General features: G+C 45.5%; 2 protein-coding genes across 2 annotated transcripts in view; one reads left to right on the forward strand and one right to left on the reverse strand.

Annotated features, from left to right (window-relative positions):
- Positions 1-13,677, reverse strand: part of LOC143957183 (uncharacterized) — a 55,024-nt gene extending 41,347 nt beyond the window's left edge. The window contains exons 1-8 of the mRNA XM_077467333.1: positions 13,578-13,677; positions 12,354-12,405; positions 12,134-12,231; positions 11,948-12,044; positions 9,649-9,746; positions 8,124-8,235; positions 7,116-7,211; positions 4,182-5,816 (exon numbers count right to left, since the gene is read on the reverse strand). Coding sequence (XP_077323459.1) covers positions 4,182-5,816; positions 7,116-7,211; positions 8,124-8,235; positions 9,649-9,746; positions 11,948-12,044; positions 12,134-12,231; positions 12,354-12,405; positions 13,578-13,607 — 2,218 coding nt within the window. The 5' untranslated portion in view covers positions 13,608-13,677. The remainder of the gene's footprint in view (positions 1-4,181; positions 5,817-7,115; positions 7,212-8,123; positions 8,236-9,648; positions 9,747-11,947; positions 12,045-12,133; positions 12,232-12,353; positions 12,406-13,577) is intronic.
- Positions 1-21,291, forward strand: part of LOC143957109 (uncharacterized) — a 135,893-nt gene that overhangs the window by 105,708 nt on the left and 8,894 nt on the right. The window lies entirely within an intron of this gene.

Genomic DNA, 21,291 nt, shown 5'->3' on the forward strand with positions numbered 1-21,291 from the left:
CTGTCCCCTATGCATGCCCTTCCTATTGACCTCTGCACAGCTCTAGTTCCAGTCCCATGAGCCTCCTCTTCAGGTCTCTCCCTGCCTCACGTGACACGGCGGGGTCTGGCGAATGACTGCTCAGAGCCCTATAGCAGAAGTTAAATTGAGCAACATCAGAAGGAAAGAGAGCGTAAGCAGAACATGACGGTGAACGCGTTCCTTTGCCCTGCGTGACCGTTTTGGAAATGGATTTGCTCATTACTGACGGATGTCATCCTTTGTCGCTTTGGGTAATAAAGAGTTTTATGTACACCCTTTGCCAAAATATGAGCTTGTTGGACATCCCGCTCCAGAACCCAGGTTTATTAATGTGGAGTTTAACCTGTTGCCTGGTATGCCCAACATCACCCCCCAGCAGTTCTTCCGCTAACATAATCATTCTTCCTCTACTTGGTAAAGCAGGATTTACGAAGTTGCAACACGACGCCCATCATGATGTTGATGTACAAAGCTGTGTGATGCATTGAGACTTTAAAAAATGTAAAGGATAATAAACTTTATTTAGTAAACTGAATAAATTATGTGTCTTACAATTTCTGTCTATGTCTACTGTAAATTTGTATTAAAACTCAAATCCAGCTTGGGCAAAATATTAATAATTTTAATCCTTGGTAAGTGTTGGAAATAAAAAAAGAAAATCTGCTCCGGTGTTATACAAACCTCTTCTCCAGGGCTGTGTCTCCCACAAATTTGCCAGTGGAAGGATCCAGCACTGTTCATCATTTGGGCTGAATGATGCCCAGTGTCATTCAATCTACTACCTGAAAGCTAAGGGTGTCAAGGCCCTGCCCCCACCCTGGGCTCACAGGAGAATGCTGTAAATCTGTGACATCACCTAATCAACAATCTCTGGAAAAATAGTGTATTGATTTTTTTTTTTTCTTTTTTCCATTTAAATTAAAGAAAACGTACAGCCAAAGCTTGTTTGGTTGTGGATCACAGGAGTGCAGTTCATTTTGCACTCCTGTGACCTGTTTTCAGGAGACAGCGTGCTTCACAATGAAGTCAGGATTCGCCCACATGTCTGGACTGGCACCCGGCTCAGGCTCTCGGCCAATTACTTAGAGCCTGAGCCAGCCTCTCCCGCCCCCTGCACAGCCCATCCCTTCAGTGAGCACGTGGACGAGCAGAGAACTGTGACTGATTGTCACCAGCTCTCTGCTCGGGGAGCCCTGAGAACCGACGATCTGTGGTGTTTGATTGCCCGGTTCTCAGTGTTAGTGTCGGCAGGGGGACAGATGCTTCATCCACTTAGGTAAGCAGGTATGATTCTCCAAAAAAAAAAAAAAACACATACTTCTCTTAATGTATATCAAAATTTGTCAAAATTTTTATTGAAATATTCATGTGATTAGTCACAACACAAGTCAATCTGCAGGTGCCAGCCAATGGATGACCACCGGCAGCCACAGATCGGCAAAGAGGAAGAGAGGTCAGAGCTTTGTCATGTCAGCGGGGATGTATCAGATTTTGGTTCCCTGCAAAGCATCAAATAAAAACCGTTACATCTCTTAGTACAGGGGTCTCAAACTGGCAGTCCTCCAGCTTTTGCAAAACTATAAGACTCCATGCACACTGGAGCTCATAAACTGCAGTTTATTGGAGTTTGGGCTTTTTTTTAAAAGCCCATAAACTCCACTCTATGTTAGCCTATGTGTCCATGCACACATGGACTTTTTTTTAGCTTTAATGAGCAGTGGAGTTTATGGGCTTTTTTCAGAAGGCCAGAAATTCGCGATCAAAGTGCCGTTTCTCACCTCCAAAAAACGACAACCGCCGATAAACGCTCATAAACACGCGTTAATTAGTGTTCAGCATTCTATTTTTTCAATGCATTGTGGGAGTTTGGAATGCACTCTAGGATTTTTGGAGTGTCCTCTGTGTATTTTTATTATAAACGCTAGTACAAAACGCTGTTAAAAGCACGTTTTTCAGCCAGCGTTTTCTGCCAGCAATCTGGCATCCAGAAAAAGCTTTTTTGAGCTTCAGTGTGCATGGAGCCTAAGTCCCATCATGCCTCTGCCTGTGGGTGTCATGCTTGTAACTGTCAGCCTTGCAATGCCTCATGGAACTTTGAGACCCCTGCCTTGGTAAATGCAGCTCCCAGTACGCGCGAAAACTGGTTATGCACACATTTAACCTTTTGAGCACCCTAGATGTTTAACCTCTTCACAGCCAGTGTCAGTACAGTGACAGTGTACATATTTCTTTGAATGTGACTTGGTGGCAGAAATCTACTCCCACTGGTTTCTGTGATGTTTGCTAGACCAACATGGGTTGGCATTGTCATCTCAGCATGATCAGTTATGCAGTTGATCACATCAACAAATGTTTGTCTGCGTAAATCTGCAGAAGCTGGTTTAAGTGCACAACTAGGAAGAACCTCATGGAGACATCATACCTCGAACATCACCCAAAATTTCTAGTAAGCATACCCATTCCCTCCTTACCCAAGAGAGAGTTGCACAGAATCATTCTGTAGTCTTAGCATCTCATGGCACCTGGTGACATCTGGACCAATGTAAGCAGGACTTACATCTGGACTTCAACATCATAACACGCTGGTGGGTTATACAATCACCATCACACTGTTGGCTGTATGTTTGCCACACAGAGCAAGGAATTTTGCCCAGGAGAGCCATTGTGCCGCAGTATATATGCGTGACATGTCAGGGACCGGTTAATGGGACTTTAACCACTTGTCAACCAACCATCGTGCATTTAAGTCATTACATTTGATGCTAAATACAGTTGTTGTGGCATCAGCTAGCTGCCATAACTCCGGTATCCTCTTCTTCTGTGGGCGATTGTCTACAAAATAAAAGTAGTCTCAATGGCGCATTCGCCGCAAGATCAAGATTCGCCCCTCCTGCCGCTTCCCGGTCATTTCCCCGCTTACTGGAGAGAACGATAAAGGTGGAAACGATCCGATCTGCTGGAACGATGAGCAGGAAGTCGAGTGAGGGCAAGATGGCCCCCACTCTACTCTATGCCCTTAGAGGACAGGAGTGGCGTCTGACGTCACTTCTGCCTAACTGCCCTAAAGGGCCACATTTTTTTTGTTATATTAAATTTTTTTGCTTTTGAAGGTAAATGAGAGATCTGAGGTCTTTTTGACCCCAGATCTCTCAATGAAGAGGACCTTTCATGCCTATTTCTATTACAAGGGATGGTTACATGCCTTGTAATAGGAATAAAAGTGATCATAAAGATGAATTAAATATGTGCTGAATCGCAAAAAGTGCTCTGGTCAAGAAGGGGGTAAAATCTTCCGGGGATGAAGCGGTTAAAATAAACCTACCATTAAAAATTATAGACTGATCATTTCTTTGTCAGCTAGAAAATGTACAAAATCATCAGGGGATCACATACTTTTCTCCCTCACTGTAATGCCCCGTATACAGGATCGGAAATTGATTGGACATTCCGACAACAAAATCCATGAGATTTTTTCAGACGGATGTCGGCTCAAACTGGTCTTGCATACACACGGTCACACAAAGTTGGTCGAAAATTGCGAATGTCAAGAATGCGGTGATGTACAACACGTACGACGACCCGAGAAAAATGAAGTTCAGTAGCTTAATAGCTTAGCGAGCATGCGTGGAACTTTGTGCGGCCCAATTGTCTATCGGAATTTCTGTCAACGGATTTTGTTGTAAGAAAATGTGAGAACCAGATCTCAAATTTTTTCCAACGGAAATTCCGATGGAAAATGTCCGATGGAGCCTACACACGGTTGGAATTTCTGACAAAAAGCTCCCAACGAACATTTTCTGTTAGAAAATCTGACCGTGTGTAAGGGGCATAACTCTGTATCGCAAAAAATGGCCTGGTCATGATTAATGATGATTCGTGGTTAATAAAAACATTGTGAAAGAAAAATATCTTTATTAGCCTGCATTAGCATTTTAAATCTGACAATGAAAGAGCTGATTTTTGTACACATGTGTGGTGGGCATTGCCAAGGCATTGGAATTTGTGTGGGTAACAAGGAGTGTAGCTCAAGCCATGTCAGCTTCCCTTTCAGAAGTTCTTGTCCTGGGCTGTAAAGCTACCCCTCTACAGCAGCTCCTTTAGTGCCGAAGAGGATTACAACATTGCATTGCCCAGCATGTCCTTCATCTTGCATCTCCTTCAATTTGAGTCTCGTGGGTTGATGGCTGGAAGACCAGCAGCCTTTTCTATGTGCAAATGCTGATGAGCGATAAGTCTTGACTTTCTCAGAAAACATTCTCCACACTGTGGACATAAGAATGGCTTCACCCCCATGTGAGTCCTTTCATGCACAGCGAGGTTTGATTTTTGGGCAAAGCATTTCCCGCATACAGGGCATGAATAGGGCTTTTCCCCCGTGTGCGTTCTCTGATGCCGGACAAGAAAGGCCTTATAGGTGAAGCATTTCCCACACTCCAAACATGAATGTGGCTTATCGGCCGTGTCTGTTAGTTGCGGCTCGTCTACACCGGCTTTATCGGGAGAGCTCCTACCACACTCGCCCCCCCTGTGAGTTTTCTCGTGTTTAATGACCTTTGACGCCTGAGAAAAACACTTTCCGCACTCAGAACATGAGTAAGGCTTCTGGTCCGCGTGCGTGCGCTGATGTTTAATGAGAGAAGACTTTGTCGTGACGCGTTTGCCACATTTGAGACACGAATACGGCTTTTCTCCCGAGTGCCTTCTCTGATGCCGGACAAGAAAGGCCCTGTAGGAAAAAGATTTGCCGCATTCCAAACAGGAATGTGGCTTCTCGTCCGTGTGCGTTATTTTGTGCTGATCCAAACGGGCTTTATCTGGAAAGCTTCTGCCGCAGAGGGAACACAGAAATGCCCTTTTTATCCTGTGAGTTTTCTCATGCTTCAGGAACTTTGACGCCTCCGCGAATCGCTTGCCGCACTTGTCACAGGAATACGGTTTTTGATCTGTGTGGGTACGCTGATGTTTAACAAGATATTTTTTGGTCGTAAAGCATTTTCCGCAGTCAGGACAGGAAAATGGTTTCTGTCCTTTGTGAGTTCTTTCATGGATGATGACTTCCTGCCTCCGTATAAAGCATCTACCACATATTGAGTAAGAAAATGGCTTCTCTCCTGAATGAGTTCGCTCATGATAAAGGAGAGTCGATTTTAATGCAAAACATCTTCCACACACCGAACAAGAGTGGGGTTTCTGCCCTGTGTGAGTCCTCTGATGGCTAATGACATCATGCTTACGGACGAAGCACCTTCCGCACGCGGTACAGGAAAAAGGCTTTTCTCCTGTGTGGGTCCGCTGGTGATAAACCAGGGTCGATTTCAACGCAAAACATTTCCCGCACTCAGAGCAAGAATACGGCTTTTCCCCCGTGTGATATTTTTGATGCCGCATTAAAGGGCCCTTCTCGGCAAAACATTTCCTGCACTCCGAGCATGAATATGGCTTCTCCCCTGTGTGGATCCTTCCATGTCTAACAAGCATTCCTTTCTCAGCAAAACACTTTCCACATTCCGAGCATGAAAATGGCTTCTCTCCTGTGTGCGATCTCTGGTGCACAATGAGTTTTCCTCTCTCTGTAAAACATTTACCACATTCGGAACATGGGAATTTCCTGGGGCGATTACTTGGTAGATGTTGGGCGATGACAAGGTTTGTTTTATGATGAACATTTGAAAGGTCTGCAATAGGGATTTGTGAATAAATGTTTAAGGTGATGGAGTCATCTTCTAAAGAATCTGAGGTGATACCATTGTTTTTTAGTCCAAAATCGAAAGATTTTCTCCTAATAGATTGTCCATCTAGCAAAAAACAAACACAAACACAGGGTAATCGGGACAATGAATCGGTTCCAGGTAACTTCTCAAAAATACTAACTTATCTCTTAGTGTAAAGCAGGGGTCTTCAAACTTTGGCCCTCCAGTTGTTCAGAAACTACAATTCCCATCATGCCTAGTCATGTCCGTGAATGTCAGTTTTACAATGCCTCATGGGATGCGTAGTTCCGCAACAGCTGGAGGGCCGTAGTTGGAGGATCCCTGGTGTAAACAAACAAAATGGTCAAAGTTTTGTGGACACCTGACCGTCACACTTACATCAGCTTGTTGAACATTCCATTCCAAATCTATGTGCATTAATATGGAGCTGCCCCTTTCCCCTCCCTCTGCAATAACAGCCTTCACTGTCACGGGAAAATTTTGGAGTCCGTGGGGATTTTACCCTATTCAGCTAAAAGTGAATTCTTGAGGTCAGGTGCTGTTGCTGGAGAGAATGGATCATGCTTGAACAGAAAAGTACCTTCCCCAAACTTTTACTGACAGATATTAACCACTTCCCTACTGCATTATAGCTGATATATGGCTACAGCACGGCTCTCCAGTTCTTGGAGGATGTCCCTGGACGTCCTTCAAGGTGCGTGCCCCATAGGTCACGCATCAGGCCCACTCTGTGACCGATGTGTGCCTTGGACACAGTGGATCACAGATCATGGTAAAGGGCCAATCACAGGAGCCCTTTTCTATGTGATAAACTGTGTCCAAACACAGCTGTCACAATGTAAACAGACTTGCTAGTTATCAGCTCCCCTTTCCTCACACAGAGACAACGCGTGAGGAAAGGAGACGATCTTTGAGGCCACAGTGAGAACATTGTTTTACATTGATAATCAGTGCAGCCCCCTCAGTGCAACTTCTTAATGCCCATCAGTGCCACCTCATTAGTGCAGCTTTATCAGTGTCCATCGGTGCAGCCTCATTAGTAAAGAAATATTACTTATTTGCTAAATTTTATAACAGAAACTGAGAAAACTTTTTTTTTTTTTTTAAATAAAAACCCCAGTGTTGATTAAATACCACCAAAAGAAAGCTCTGTCTGTTTCATAAAAATTATACAAACACCTGAACCAAAAATTTGCATGAGTGTCCACATACGTTTGACCTAAAACAGTAAAAGACCCTGCCCAGCTAAACAGAAAAGGTCCAACAATGCAGGTCTCCTCATTGCGGTCCACTGACAGAGGAGGGGGGAGGAGAAGAGATTGTTGTAGTGACTGAACAAGGAGAATCTGGGGCTCTTCTCTGGATTTAGTGTTTATTCCTCACCTGTGCTGATCTCTGAAGGAACGTCCTGTTTAATACTAACATGTCCTTCATCCTCAGTTTTGACGTCTCTCTGAGTCTTTCTGGTGTCTCCAGGGTCTGTAAATAAAGATGAGAGTGAAGCCCCCTGTATAGAGATGTATAAGAGACCCCAGAGAGTGTGCGTGGGGGGGAGACTGGTCACGTCTCTTGGCTGGTAACACACAATGACATGATGTGAGGAGGAGAGCCGGAGTCTAAGCCCTTGTACACATGGTCGGACATTCCGACAACCAAATCCGTCGGATTTTGTCCGAAACTGTTGCATACACACAGTCGGACAAAGTTGCCGGAAAATCTGAACGTTCAGAACGTGATGACGTTATTTCATTACGATGGGACTACGTTCAGGCTAGTAGCCAATAGCTTTGGTGTAGGAATTTGATCTGAGCATGCGTGGCACTTTGTCCGATCGGAATTCTCTACACATGACCGGAGTATGTCCGATCGGAGCATTTTGTCTGAAAATTTTACCAACAAGTTGGAAAACTTGGTCCGTCGGATATTCCGACGGAAACAGTCTGATGGAGACCACACACAGTCGGAATATCCGACAAAACGGTCCGATCGGACACATTCCGTCGGAATCTCCGACCGTGTGTACGTGTGTAGAGGCTGATGTCTCCTGACTCCCGCACTGGGCACATACTGTCTCCCCATTACTGTCTACTGACAGTGGTGGGGGGAGAAGAAGATATTTTTGTATAGTTACACAGTTAAATTGAAAAAAAGACACATATCAATCTAGTAGTTCAAGCAATGGAAAAAAAATAACAGAAAACCTCAATATAAACAATTCTATAAGCACAGTTGAACCAGGGGAAGGCAAAAACCCCAATAAAACAAAGTCTAACTTTCTGCAGCAGGGGAAAACAAATTCCTGATTCCCAATCGGATATGGTTGTAGTGACTTAACAAGGAGAATCTGGCACTATATTTAGTTTAGATCTGGATTTAGTGTGTATTACTTACCTGTGCTGATCTCTGGAGGGATTGAATCCTCCTTACACAGATCATTGCCCCTCACATAAACTTCCTCTGCCTCTTCCTTCACTTCAGCTTTAACAGTAGTTAAATCTGTGTCCTGAATAATATAAAACAATAAAATGTATCTTATAAAATATAAGACCACTAAATATTATCTTGTTACATCCACTAAGTCTCCATCCAGACTACATTGCTTATCGGTATGGTGACCTATATCAGACTATATTTTGTTCTGCAAGAACCAGAAAGAATAAGTGTAGGTTTGTTTTAAGCCTGGTAGCTTTATTAGTAGTACATCACAGATTAGAGTTACCGATAGAAATCATGGGGCCCCCCCCCCACCCCGAATTACAGAATTTTTTATTTTTTTAAAAGGCAGAGAAAGGAATTAAAGACACAGATTCTTCAATTCTTTTCTATGTAGCCTCAGTTGCACTAACGATGAATGAACAAGAGACAGCGGCTCCTGTTCATTCATAAATGGAAGCATCATAAACACAGTTTACTATGCTCAGTTATAAATAGACACAGGAGCGATTGGTACCGATCACTCAATGTGCCCAATTCAGAAATGGAAGAGGCCAGTACATGATATTTCTACCAGTCCCTTCCCCCGCTCTCCATCCACTTGTGGGCCCGCAGCAGCCGACAGGAGAGGGAAGCCGGCGGTGCTGCGGAGGGACAAGGGGGGCCCGGGCACATGAGGAAATCAGATGTGGGCAGCCCAGGTAGGGGGATATGCACGGCAGAACAGGAGGACAATTACAGAAGCATGCACTGTGTCTGTGTCTCTCCCTCCAGCAGCTGAAAGCCAGTGGGAGGGAGATGGTGAGAAACCATCTTTCAGCTGCTGGACGGAGAGACACAGACACAGTGCATCCTTACGTAATTGTCCTCCTGTCCTGCCGCACTGTCCCCCCTGCTGTCTGGGCCCACCTGTGTGCCCATGCCCCCTACAGGAGACCCATTGGTAAAGGTACTTAGTTTTGACAGGTACCCACTTCCAATCGGATCGCCCCCTCCCGCATCACGTCACAGGTCCCAGAGAGCTGCAGGACCATTCACAAAGTGTAGTGCGGCTTGAGCATGGGCAGTGAAAAGCCAAATGTGAAGAGGAAAGCAGTCACAGCGGACTTCCCAAAGCAAACATGCTGGACCCAAAGTTGGCTAAACACCCGGCTCACATGAGGACAGTGCTGGATCCCAGGACAGGTGAGTGTCCTATTATTAAAAATCAGCAGCTACAGGATTTGTACCTGCTGACTTTTCATTTTTTAATTCTAGGGTGAAGATTCTCTTTAATTGTGTGTCTATTATCATTTACTAACATTGTGTCAGAAGACTTGAATCTGCATAAATCATATACCAATGGCCTTGGTCTAGTCAGGGATTAATATAACTAGTTTCTGTAAGGTAGAAAGAACAGTGGAGATTTTCATAAACAGTAGATGGATCACCTAAGGAGCAGCAATGCAGAGTCACCGCTTTATGTGACAAGATCTGCATCTACCTGATCCTCCTGAGGGATCTTCTGATGTTCCTGTGTGGAGTCCCGGGAATACAGAGGACGGGGACATCTCTCTGGGATGTTTCTGTTAATGGATCCATCTGTAGGAAACACAAAAATAATCCCATCATGCGACTATTTCTAAATATCTATATTGTGACCAGTAATGTAACAACATGATGCTAGTGCCACCAAAGAATCTTGCACTCTAATGTCCCACTAAAGTCACTTATTCTATCGCTCTGGTATGTTCTATCTTGCTGTACAGGGAACACTGAGCCAGTCACATCAGTCTCTGGGCCAGAGGAGCTTACACTCTAATGTCCCCCCACAATTGCACACTATTATTATTATACCTTTTAACCACTTCAATACCAGGCACTTTCACCCCCTTACTGCCCAGGTAAATTTTCAGCTTACAGCACTGTCACACTTTGAATGACAATTGTGCGGTCGTGCAACACTGTACCCAAACTAAATGTTTATCATTTTTTGGAGACAGACAGAACTTTCTGCTGGTGATATATAATCACTGCTGGGTTTTTGTTTTATGCTAAACAAACAAAAAATATGTTTTCTTGGTTTCTGTTATAAAATGTTGCAAGCAAGTAATTTTTCTCCTTCAGTGATGTGCGCTGATGAGGCAGCACTGATGAGGAGGCATTGATGAGGAGGCACTGATGAGACGGCACTGATAAACACTGATGAGCCTGCACTGATGGGCACTGATGAGTCACTGATGAGGCTGCACTGATGGTCACTGATGAGGAGACACTGATGACGCTGCACTGATGGGCAATGATGAGGAGGTACTGATGAGGAGGCACTGATGAGGCTGTACTGATGGGTACTGCTGAGGAAGCACGGAGGAGGTGGCACTGATGGGCACTGATGGGGCTGCACTGATGGCACTGGTGAGGAGGCACTGATGAGGCTGCACTGATGTCCACTGGTGAGGAGGCATTGATTGGCACTGGGGAGGTGGCACTAATGGGCACTGATGAAGCTGCACTGATGGGCACTGGTGAGGAGGCACTGATGAGGCTGCACTGATGTCCACTGGTGAGGAGGCATTGATTGGCACTGGGGAGGTGGCACTAATGGGCACTGATGAAGCTGCACTGATGGGCACTGGTGAGGAGGCACTGAGGAGGTGGCACTGATGAGGCAGTGCCCAGTACCCTGATTATCTGCATAAATGTCCACTGTCACACTTCCCGGTTACCGACTATCCTCTGCTCATGCTGTGACAGCATGTGAGGAAGGAAATGCCGAAAAATGGCACGTTTGTTTACATGTCATTAGCTGTGATTGGACACAGCTGATCACATAGTAAAAGGCCTCTGTGATTGGCCCTTTAACACGAATACAGAGTACACCAGATGGGGGGGGGGGGGGGGGGGGCTGGTTCTGGGAGGACGTCCCTGGATGCCCTTCTAGAACAAGAGAGCCACACTGTAGCCATGTTTCGGCTACAGTGCAGGTCAGAAGTGGTTAACTCTGATAGTACTCACCTGTGCTGATCTCTGGGGGGAATTTCCTCCTCTTTAATCTCCACATGCCCTTCTTCCCCCCCACTCAGATTTGACATCTGTCTGAATGTCTCTGGTGTCTGTGAATAAAGATGGTAGTGAAGCCCCCTGTACTGAGATGTATGAGAGGCCCCAGAGAGTGTGTGTGGGGGGAGACTGGTCACGTCTCTTGGCTGGTAAGGCAGCCCATACATTCGATATTCTTTTTTATTCAACCATTCGATGTGGATGGGGAATTCCCCCTGCTGTGCTATTGTGTTCTGACAGCAAGGAGCCTTCACCGTTGTCAGTATACAGTGATCAGTGCTGCCAGCACTGATTGATTAGGAAAAACTTGAAAGGCTGGCTGTACAGAAGTCGATCGGTAGACCAGGGTGCCTGCATGGATCAAAATTTCAGTTTAACACACAATGACATGATGTGAGGAGGAGATCCGGAGTCTAATAGAGGCTGATGGCTCCTGACTCCCCCACTGGGCACATACTGTCTCCCCATTACTGTCTACTGACAGAGGAGGGGGGAGGAGAAGAGATTGTTGTAGTGACTGAACAAGTAGAACCTGGGACTCTTCTCTGGATTGAGACTGCATTCACACCTGAGGGACGCAACGTGTTTGGCACCAAAGTAACTTATGTACCTTTTTCGGCACTGACCCAAGTGCGTTTTTGCATTTTTTTTTCTTAGGGTGCCATGAAGAAATAAGAGATTGTGGTAGTGATTGAACAAGGAGAATCTGGGACTCTTCTCTAGATTTAGTGTTTATTACTCACCTGTGTTGATCTCTGGAGGATCTTCCTCCTCTTTACACCAGTCATCACCCCTCACACATGGCTCTTCTTCAAGTTTAATGAGAATCAATCCCGCAACCTAGAAAATAAAATAAAATACATCAAAATATTCGAACACCATTTGGTCTGCTTTTTTATTTTACTCCTAAAAACTCAAGTTTCTCCAACCTGATCCTCCTGAGGGATCTCCTGATGTTCCTGTGTGGAGTCCCGGGAATACAGAGGACGGGGACATCTCTCTGGGGGATTTCTGTTACTGGATCCATCTGTAGGAAACACACACACTGACTGAATACATTGTTTCTATGTCTTTATATCAGAGGATGTGTGTATCTAGGGGAATTATCAATACTCTTCTCTCCTACAAGAAATGAAAGTCTCCTCTTACCCGTAGATGTGAGGGCCAGCTGGCTCGCCATTGTGACATTCAACTCTATACTCTGAAAAAAGAAAAGTAGGAAGTCATCTCTGTTCATACTTGAGGCAACTGGAAAACGGTGGCGACCGGTGGTAATTTTTGATTTTTTTTTTTGGGGGGGGGGGGGCGCAAACAGTATGCAACCGACCCACCCCCAGGTTGGTTGGTAGCACTTACCCTATCTGTTCAACGGGGGCTTCCCCTGCTCAGCAGCGGCCTCCCGTTCCCCTGCTCTTCACAGATCATCACAACCGCAGCGGCCTCCCGTTCCCCAGCTCTCAACAGGTCATCACGGTGGCGGCGACTTCTGTTTCCTCCCTCCTCGGCGGCCAATCAGGAGTCTTCTCTTTTTGGCCAATCGGAAAAACGGTTCTCACATCCACTTCTGATTGGCTGGATTGAGGATCAGTGAATATTCGCTGTTGTAACACCTGGGTTGGCTCATGGCGCAATGCTCTGCAACACAAGCCCATCCTATTTTAACCCTATTAGAGCCTAATCAGGTGCTTTAAAAAAAACACCCCCGCCGCCATAATTCAGGCGCCCGGCGTCCTGAAAGGGGCCGGACACATGAATAGGGGGTGGCTGCAGATAGATTCATGCTATAGGCGGTGGCGTGGATAGAGGGGGCAGTGCCCCTAATGGACGGGCTGCCACTTCTGGAAAATGTGTTTCTGCACAGGGAATAAAGTGCGCATTGTGTAACCGATAGTGACACAAGCAACTGTTTTATGTAGTAATAACAGTGAAAAGTGAAACTTCGTAGAGACAGTTAGCTATACCATGACCTGGATAAACCTCTAAGGCCATTAATTGCACAGATTAGAGGACATAACTTAAGGGCAGTGGTAATTCTGAGTGCAGATTCTACTTTATTACAATTATGAACTCACAATGGTCCCATACATATGACTATCGGTCAGTGTGCGCTCCTAATAACCTCCTCCGCTTGCCTGGGGGCCGTAGCAAGAACAAGCACTTAGCAAAGCATGCAATATGCTGCACGCCATTCTATGTTAAATGCAGGCTATGCTCATTTGAGTCTTAGGGGTGCAAGAATAATAAAACATGAAGGTGCAACCAGACTCAGGCTTCTGAACAGCACTGCTGTACCCATTCTATTATAAAGGACACTGATCTGACTCAATTACATGGAACCCCTATTATGGTTCATAATAAAAAAGATATTATTACCTTTTTCCTCACTGGGCACACACTATTCATCCTTACACCCCCTACAGAAGGAATTCAGCACTGCCAAAGCTGCTTCTTGACCTCAACCATGGGCTACAACAAAATGGCTGCTTTGTTCACTGTCATGTTTGTCTGCAAAATATTCTAACATCACCTGCTTATTATCAGTTATGAATAACTAGAGGTAAAAGTTACACTTTACTGGTCAGTTTTTACTTCGTTTTAACAGTAAGACAAGGTTCGGGCTACAAAAAAATGGCCGCGCCAATATAGATTCAATGACTGTGGGCTATGACAAAATGTCCGCCAGTCTCCTCCTCAGAGACGCGTTCTGGGAAGATTTCGCCATCTAGCGTTTGATAGGATGTGGGCGGGACCTGGGGAAGATCAGCTGTTTGAGCGGCTTACCTGGATATAGTGACGCGAAGCGAGCGAACGCGCCTTCCACAGCTGCTCGGTTGCTATGGTGACATGCACGCGCAAAGCACAAGCGCATCGCACAGCTGTGTGGCTGCCATGGTGACGCGCAGGCGCAGAGTGAATGAAGTTTTATGGGGTTGGAGGGAGGCAAGGCGGCCATATTTTTGCAGTCCAAATATGGACCACTGTTTTTACAGAATTTGCTGTGCTTTCCAGCAGCTTCTGGTGGTATGAGGATGGAGAGTGTGTGCCCAAATGAGGAGGAGGTAATAATGTCTTCTTATTATGAGAGAAGGGGTCCCAGCACTGAATGGGGGAGGGGGAGGTGTCATGTCACCTGAGCAAATGACTATTTTCCTGCATGACCTTAGATATGTGTACGATGGCGCCCTCACACGTCACATGCCAAACGTACACGTGGCACCTTTTCTGGATTTTTTTTTGGAATTGCTGAACATGTCTTCAGTAGCAAATGGTGAGATTTATGGATAAGTTTGTCCGCCATTGGTTCTCTGTAAGAGGAATGCAGCGGTCGAGGTCGGCTTTAGCACAGATTCTGCATAATATAGTTCAGGATGAAAGAGGTTTTACATTTTTTGTCCCCAACGTCTGATTGGTGGTGATCTTCATGCTTAGAACACCAGCGAATCATCAGTGTTTGTCGAGCATCTCCAGGTTTACCATTGATTGCAGAGCTGGGGCACTGCCAGATCTCGGAGAACCGTTGCCTTTCATTTGGGTTGCAGAAACCGATCTTCATCAGGTTTCTGGGGGTTAGGAAGAGAAAATGGCCAATTTTTCCTGTAGAACCTCAATGTCGTATTTGGGTCCAGAAGAGGAACTGTTTTGGAGGGGCAGAGGTATTCATTTCCAGAAGGAGAAACAACTGTAGAGGGAATAAAGAAGGATTCAGGTCCAGAAGAGGGACAGTTGTGGATAGGGGGACAGAGATATTTAGGTCCAGAAGAGGGATATCTGTGGAGGGACACAGGGATTTGGGTCCCAAAGAAGAACAGTTATGGAGGGAAAGAGGTATTCATTTTCAGAAGTGGCACAACTGTGAAGGGATAGAGGGACTTGGGTCCAGAAGAGAGAAAATTGTGGAAGGAAAAGGGCTGGAGAGATTCAGGTCCAGAGGAAGGGCAGTTGTGGAAGGATGAAGGGATGCAGGTTGAGAAGAGGTATTCAGGTCAGGAAGTGGGACAACTGTGGAGGGACATGGATCTGGAAGAGAGACAAATGTGGAGGAAAGAGGGATAGAAGAATTCAAGTCCAGAAGAGGGACAAGAATGTAGAAAAGGGACAGAAGCATTCAGGTCTAGAAGATGGACAGAGGGATTTTGGTTCAGAAAAGAGAGAAAATTGTGGAGGAAAGAGGGATGGAGTGATTAAGGTCCAGAAGAGGGACAGTTGTAGAGGAAAGGAGGAGTTTAGGGACAGTTGTGGAGGAAAAAGGGATGCTTGGAACACCACTTCCAAGTCTACCATTGATTGCAGAGCTGGGGCACTTTTGGACCTCGGAGAACCATTGCCTTTCATTTGGTTGCAGATTTTCTCTTGGTGAAACCCAAAGCCACCAATCTTCATCAGGTTTCTGGGGGTTAGGAAGAAAAAACAGACAATTGGCTGCTTCCTCTAGAACCTCAACGTAATATTTGGGTCCAGAAGAGGAACTGTTTTGGAGGGGCAGAGGTATTCATTTCCAGAAGGAGAGACAACTGTAGAGGGAATAAAGAAGGATTCAGGTCCAGAAGAGGGACAGTTGTGGATAGGGGGACAGAGGTATTTATGTCCAGAAGAGGGGTATCTGTGGAGGGACAAAGGGATTTGGGTCTGAAAGAAGGACAGTTATGGAGGGAAAGAGGTATTCATTTTCAGAAGTGGCACAACTGTGAAGGTATAGAGGGACTTGGGTCCAGAAGAGAGAAAATTGTGGAGGTAAAAGGGCTGGAGAGATTCAGGTCCAGAGGAAGGGCAGTTGTGGAAGGGTGGAGGGATGCAGGTTAAGAAGAGGTGTTCAGGTCAGGAAGTGGGACAACTGTGGAGGGACATGGATCTGGAAGAGAGACAAATGTGGAGGAAAGAGGGATAGAAGAATTCAAGTCCAGAAGAGGGACAAGAATGGAGAAAAGGGACAGAAGCATTCAGGTCTAGAAGATGGACAGAGGGATTTTGGTTGAGAAAAGAGAGAAAATTGTTGAGGAAAGAGGGATGGAGTGATTAAGGTCCAGAAGAGGGACAGTTGTAGAGGAATGGAGGAGTTTAGGGACAGTTGTGGAGGAAAAAGGGATGCTTGGAACACCACTTCCAAGTCTACCATTGATTGCAGAGCTGGGGCACTTTTGGACCTCGGAGAACCATTGCCTTTCATTTGGTTGCAGATTTTCTGTTGGGGAAACCCAAAGCCACCAATCTTCATCAGGTTTCTGGGGGTTAGGACGAAAAAACAGAAAATTGTCTGCTTCCTCTAGAACCTCAACGTAATATTTGGGCCCAGAAGAGGAACTGTTTTGGAGGGGCAGAGGTATTCATTTCCAGAAGGAGAGACAACTGTAGAGGGAATAAAGAAGGATTCAGGTCCAGAAGAGGGACACGTGTGGATAGGGGGCAGAGGTATTTAGGTCCAGAAGAGGGGTATCTGTGAAGGGACACAAGGATTTGGGTCCCAAAGAAGGACAGTTATGGAGGGAAAGAGGTATTAATTTTCAGAAGTGGCACAACTGTGAAGGGATAGAGGGACTTGGGTCCAAAAGAGAGAAAATTGTGGAGGGAAAAGGGCTGGAGAGATTCAGGTCCAAAGAAAGGGCAGTTGTGGAAGGGTGGAGGGATGCAGGTTGAGAAGAGTTATTCAGATCAGGAAGTGGGACAACTGTGGATGGAGAGACATGGATCCAGAAGAGAGACAAATGTGGAGGAAAGAGGGATAGAAGAATTCAAGTCCAGAAGAGGGGCAGGAATGGAGAAAAGGGACAGAAGCATTCAGGTCTAGAAGACGGACAGAGGGATTTAGGTTCAGAAAAGAGAGAATTGTGGAGGAAAGAGGGATGGAGGGATTAAGGTCCAGAAGAGGGACAGCTGTGGAGGAAAGAGGAATGTTTGGTACACCACTTCCAAGTCTACCATTGATTGCAGGAGCTGGGGCACTGTTGGACCTTGGAGAACCGTTGCCTTTCATTTGGTCCTAGATTTTCTCTTGGGGAAACCCAAAGCCACCAATCTTCATCAGGTTTCTGGGGGTTAGGAAGAGAAAACAGACAATTGGCTGCTTCCTCTAGAACCCCAATGTAGTATTTGGGTCCAGAAGAGGAACTGTTTTGGAGGGGCAGAGATATTCATTTCCAGATGGAGCGGCAACTGTGGAGGGAGGAAAGAAGGATTCAGGTCCAGAAGAGGGACAGTTGTGGATAGGGGGACAGAGGTATTTAGGTCCAGAAGAGGGGTATCTGTGAAGGGACACAGGGATTTGGGTCCCAAAGAAGGACAGTTATGGAGGGAAAGAGGTATTCATTTTCAGAAGAAAGAAAGAGTAGCTGACATCCCTTATGTTCCTCTATACATCACAGTAGTAATTACAAAATTAAATGAGTTTTAATAAAGGGCAGAACAAATATGAGGACTAAGAAGATTTCCTTTAGTTGAACTAACAAAAGTGCCCATTCTAGAGCTGGTAACATTGAGGATATTCAATATAATTTTAAAGAACTGTTTTTGTGGTTAAGAGGCATAGGGGAGGAGTATGGATGATATAAAAGTGGGAAGTATGTGCAGGTGAGGGAGAGGAATGTGGAGGTTATAACAGAGGGCACTATGTACAGGAGAGGAGTGTGGAGGGTATGACAGTGGGCAGTATGTACAGCAGAGGAGTGTGGAGGGTATGAGGGGGGCAGTATGTACAGGAGAGGAGTGTGAAGGGTATGATGGGGGCAGTATGTACAGGAGAGGAGTGTGGAGAGAAATATAGTTGGCAGTATGTACAGGAGAGGAGTGTGAGGGGTATGACAGTTGACAGTATGTACAGGAGAGGAGTGCTTAGAGTATTATGGGGCAGTATGCACAGGAGAGGAGTGTGGAGGGTATGACAATGAGCAGTATGTACAGGAGAGGAATGTGGAGGGTATGACAGTGGGCACTATGTACAGTGGTGTGAAAAAGTGTTTGCCCCCTTCCTCATTTCCTGTTCCTTTGCATGTTTGTCACACTTAAGTGTTTCGGAACATCAAACCAATTTAAACAATAGTCAAGGACAACACAAGTAAACACAAAATGCAATTTGTAAATGAAGGTGTTTATTATTAAAGGTGAAAAAAAATCCAAACCATCATGGCCCTGTGTGAAAAAGTGATTGCCCCCTAAACCTAACTGGTTGGGCCACCCTTAGCAGCAACAACTGCAACCAAGCGTTTGCGATAACGTGCAATGAGGCTTTTACAGCATCCTGGAGGAATTTTGGCCCACTCATCTTTGCAGAATTGTCCTAATTCAGTTACATTAGAGGGTTTTCGAGCATGAACGGCCTTTTTAAGGTCATACCACAACATCTCAATAGGATTCAGGTCAGGACTTTGGCTAGGCCACTCCAAAGTCTTCATTTTGTTTTTCTTCATCCATTCGGTGGTGGACTTGCTGGTGTGTTTAGGATCATTGTCCTGCTGCAGAACCCAAGTTCGTTTCAGCTTGAGTACACGAACAGATGGTCGGACATTCTCCTTCAGGATCTCTTGGTAGACAGCAGAATTCATAGTTCCTTTTATCACGGCAAGTCTTCCAGGTCCTGAAGCAGCAAAACAGCCCCAGACCATCACACTACCACCACCATATTTTACTGTTGGTATAATGTTCTTTTTATGAAATGCAGTGTTCCTTCTACGCCAGATATACTTGGACACACACCTTCCAAAGAGTTCCACTTTTGTCTCATCGGTCCACAGAATGTTGTCCCAAAAGTCTTGGGGATCATCAAGATGTGTTGTGGAGAAATTGAGACGAGCTTTGATGTTCTTTTTGCTCAGCAGTGGTTTTCTCCTTGGAACTCTGCCATGCAGGCCATTTTTGCCCAGTCTTTTTCTGATGGTGGAGGCATGAACGCTGACCTTAACTGAGGCAAGTGAGGCCTGCAGTTCCTTGGACGTTGTTGTGGGGTCTTTTGTGACCTCTTGGATGAGTCGTCGCTGCGCTCTTGGGGTAATTTTGGGCGGCCGGCCACTCCTGGGAAGGTTCACCACTGTTCCATGTCTTCGCCATTTGTGGATAATGGCTCTCACTGTGGTTCGCTGGATTCCCAAAGCTTTGGAAATGGCTTTATAACCCTTTCCAGACTGATAGATCTCAATTACTTTCTTTCTCAATTGTTCCTGAATTTCTTTGGGTCTCGGCATGATGTGTAGCTTTTAAGGATCTTCTGGTGGACCTTACTGTGTCAAGCAGCTCCTATTTAAGTGATGCCTTGATTGTGAACAGGTGTGGCAATAATCAGGCCTGGGTGTGGCTAGAGAAATTGAACTCAGGTGTGGACAACCACAGTTATAGTATGTTTTAACAAGGGGGGCAATCACTTTTTCACACAGGGCCATGATGGTTTGGATTTTTTTTCACCTTTAATAATAAACACCTTCATTTACAAATTGCATTTTGTGTTTACTTGTGTTGTCCTTGACTATTGTTTAAATTGGTTTGATGTTCCGAAACACTTAAGTGTGACAAACATGCAAAGGAACAGGAAATGAGGAAGGGGGCAAACACTTTTTCACACCACTGTATAGGAGAGAAGTGTGGAGGGTATGACAGTGAGCAGTATGTACAGGTGACAAGTGTGGAGGGTATGACAGTGGGCAGTATGTACAGGAGAGGAGTGTGGATGATATGACAGCGAGCACTATGTGCAGGAGAGAAATGTGGAGGGTATGACAGTGAGCAGTATGTATGACAAGGGGTACTGTGTATAGGAGAGAAGTGTGGAGGGTATGACAGGGGGTACTGTGTATAGGAGAGAAGTGTGGAGGGTATGACACTGGGTACTGTGTATAGGAGAGTAGTGTGGAGGGTATGACAGCGGGCACTATGTACAGGTGAGGAGGATGAAAGAATCTGGGAAGGAAAAATGTAAAGGTTTGTGGAAGGATGTTTAGGGACTGCGTAGTGGTTAAATGGGCCATACATGGATTGAAATTAAGCCAATTAAGCAGAGACCAGCCATGATCAATCTATGTATGGACTAGCTGGTTGTACACAAGTCAATCTATTAATCGACTTGAGTACAACCAGCCTGTCAGGTTTTTCCCAAAACAATTAGTGCTGCCAGCTATATTAGCAACACTGATTATTGTATTCTGTGGGTATGGAAGGCTCCCCACTAGTAGATCACAATAACACTGCGGGAGTGATTCCCCCTTCCACAGGTCAGCAGTGGGTGTGAGGTGGTCATGGAGGGATATCAATCAGCGGGTGGGGGGGGGGGGTAATTAGGAGTGATATCTTTTGGAGTAGAATCTGTCATCTGCAGGTTGGGAAATGGTCACCTGTGATATAAGTGGAAGGGAGGTGGCTAACATGGGAAGTGCCAGGGGAGTGATCTGGTTGGTGGGGAGTGTGAAATAAATGATGTGTTTCATGTTTCTTTCACATTTGCGGTAATGCTTACTGCCCTCTGAAAAGTGATTTGTGGTGTATTGCTTTTCAACGAGTGGTATAGCAGCCGACAGGTGTTTATGAGGTGCTACTGCCGTCTCCTTGTTTTTTTTTACATTGCTGAATGGTAGTTTTACATTGTTGGACTATGCTGCTACTGCGAGCAAGTTGGGCTTGCAGTTACAGAGTGGCCCCATGGAAATCTATAGGTGAGTTTGACAGGTGGTGCTGCCTGTCAAACTCTGCAGGCTCCAAGCTGTCCATTGCTGCAGAGTGTGCCAGCTTGTATTTAAACTGGCCGCTCTGTATGTAGCTTCTGACAGGCTGCACAAGGAGCCCTGTATCTCCGGAACCATAGATGATAGGAGCCCCAAATTGTGACCACTGGTTGAGTAGGTCTTCAGTTACCTACTCCCCAATGGACTCTATGTGACCCCTGGTTCACATGCCATGACCCTCGAAGTCAAAGTTTTTTCTTTAGTTTTTTTGTGTGATTTTTGTGTGATATGGGCTTATCTGAAGGTAAGGGGCCTGGAGCTGCAGCTCCAATACCCTCTATGTTAATCCAACCCTGGATGGAACAATGGCCCTTATTAAATAATACTGTAACTCTACAGTGCCTGCTTTATATGGCAGCTTAAAGTGGTTGTAAACCCTTACAAACCACTTT

The sequence above is a fragment of the Lithobates pipiens genome, unplaced genomic scaffold, assembly GCF_037356315.1.
Source record: "Lithobates pipiens isolate NorthernLeopardFrog02 unplaced genomic scaffold, aLitPip1_a1.2 Scaffold_51, whole genome shotgun sequence".
Lineage (NCBI taxonomy): Eukaryota > Metazoa > Chordata > Amphibia > Anura > Ranidae > Lithobates > Lithobates pipiens.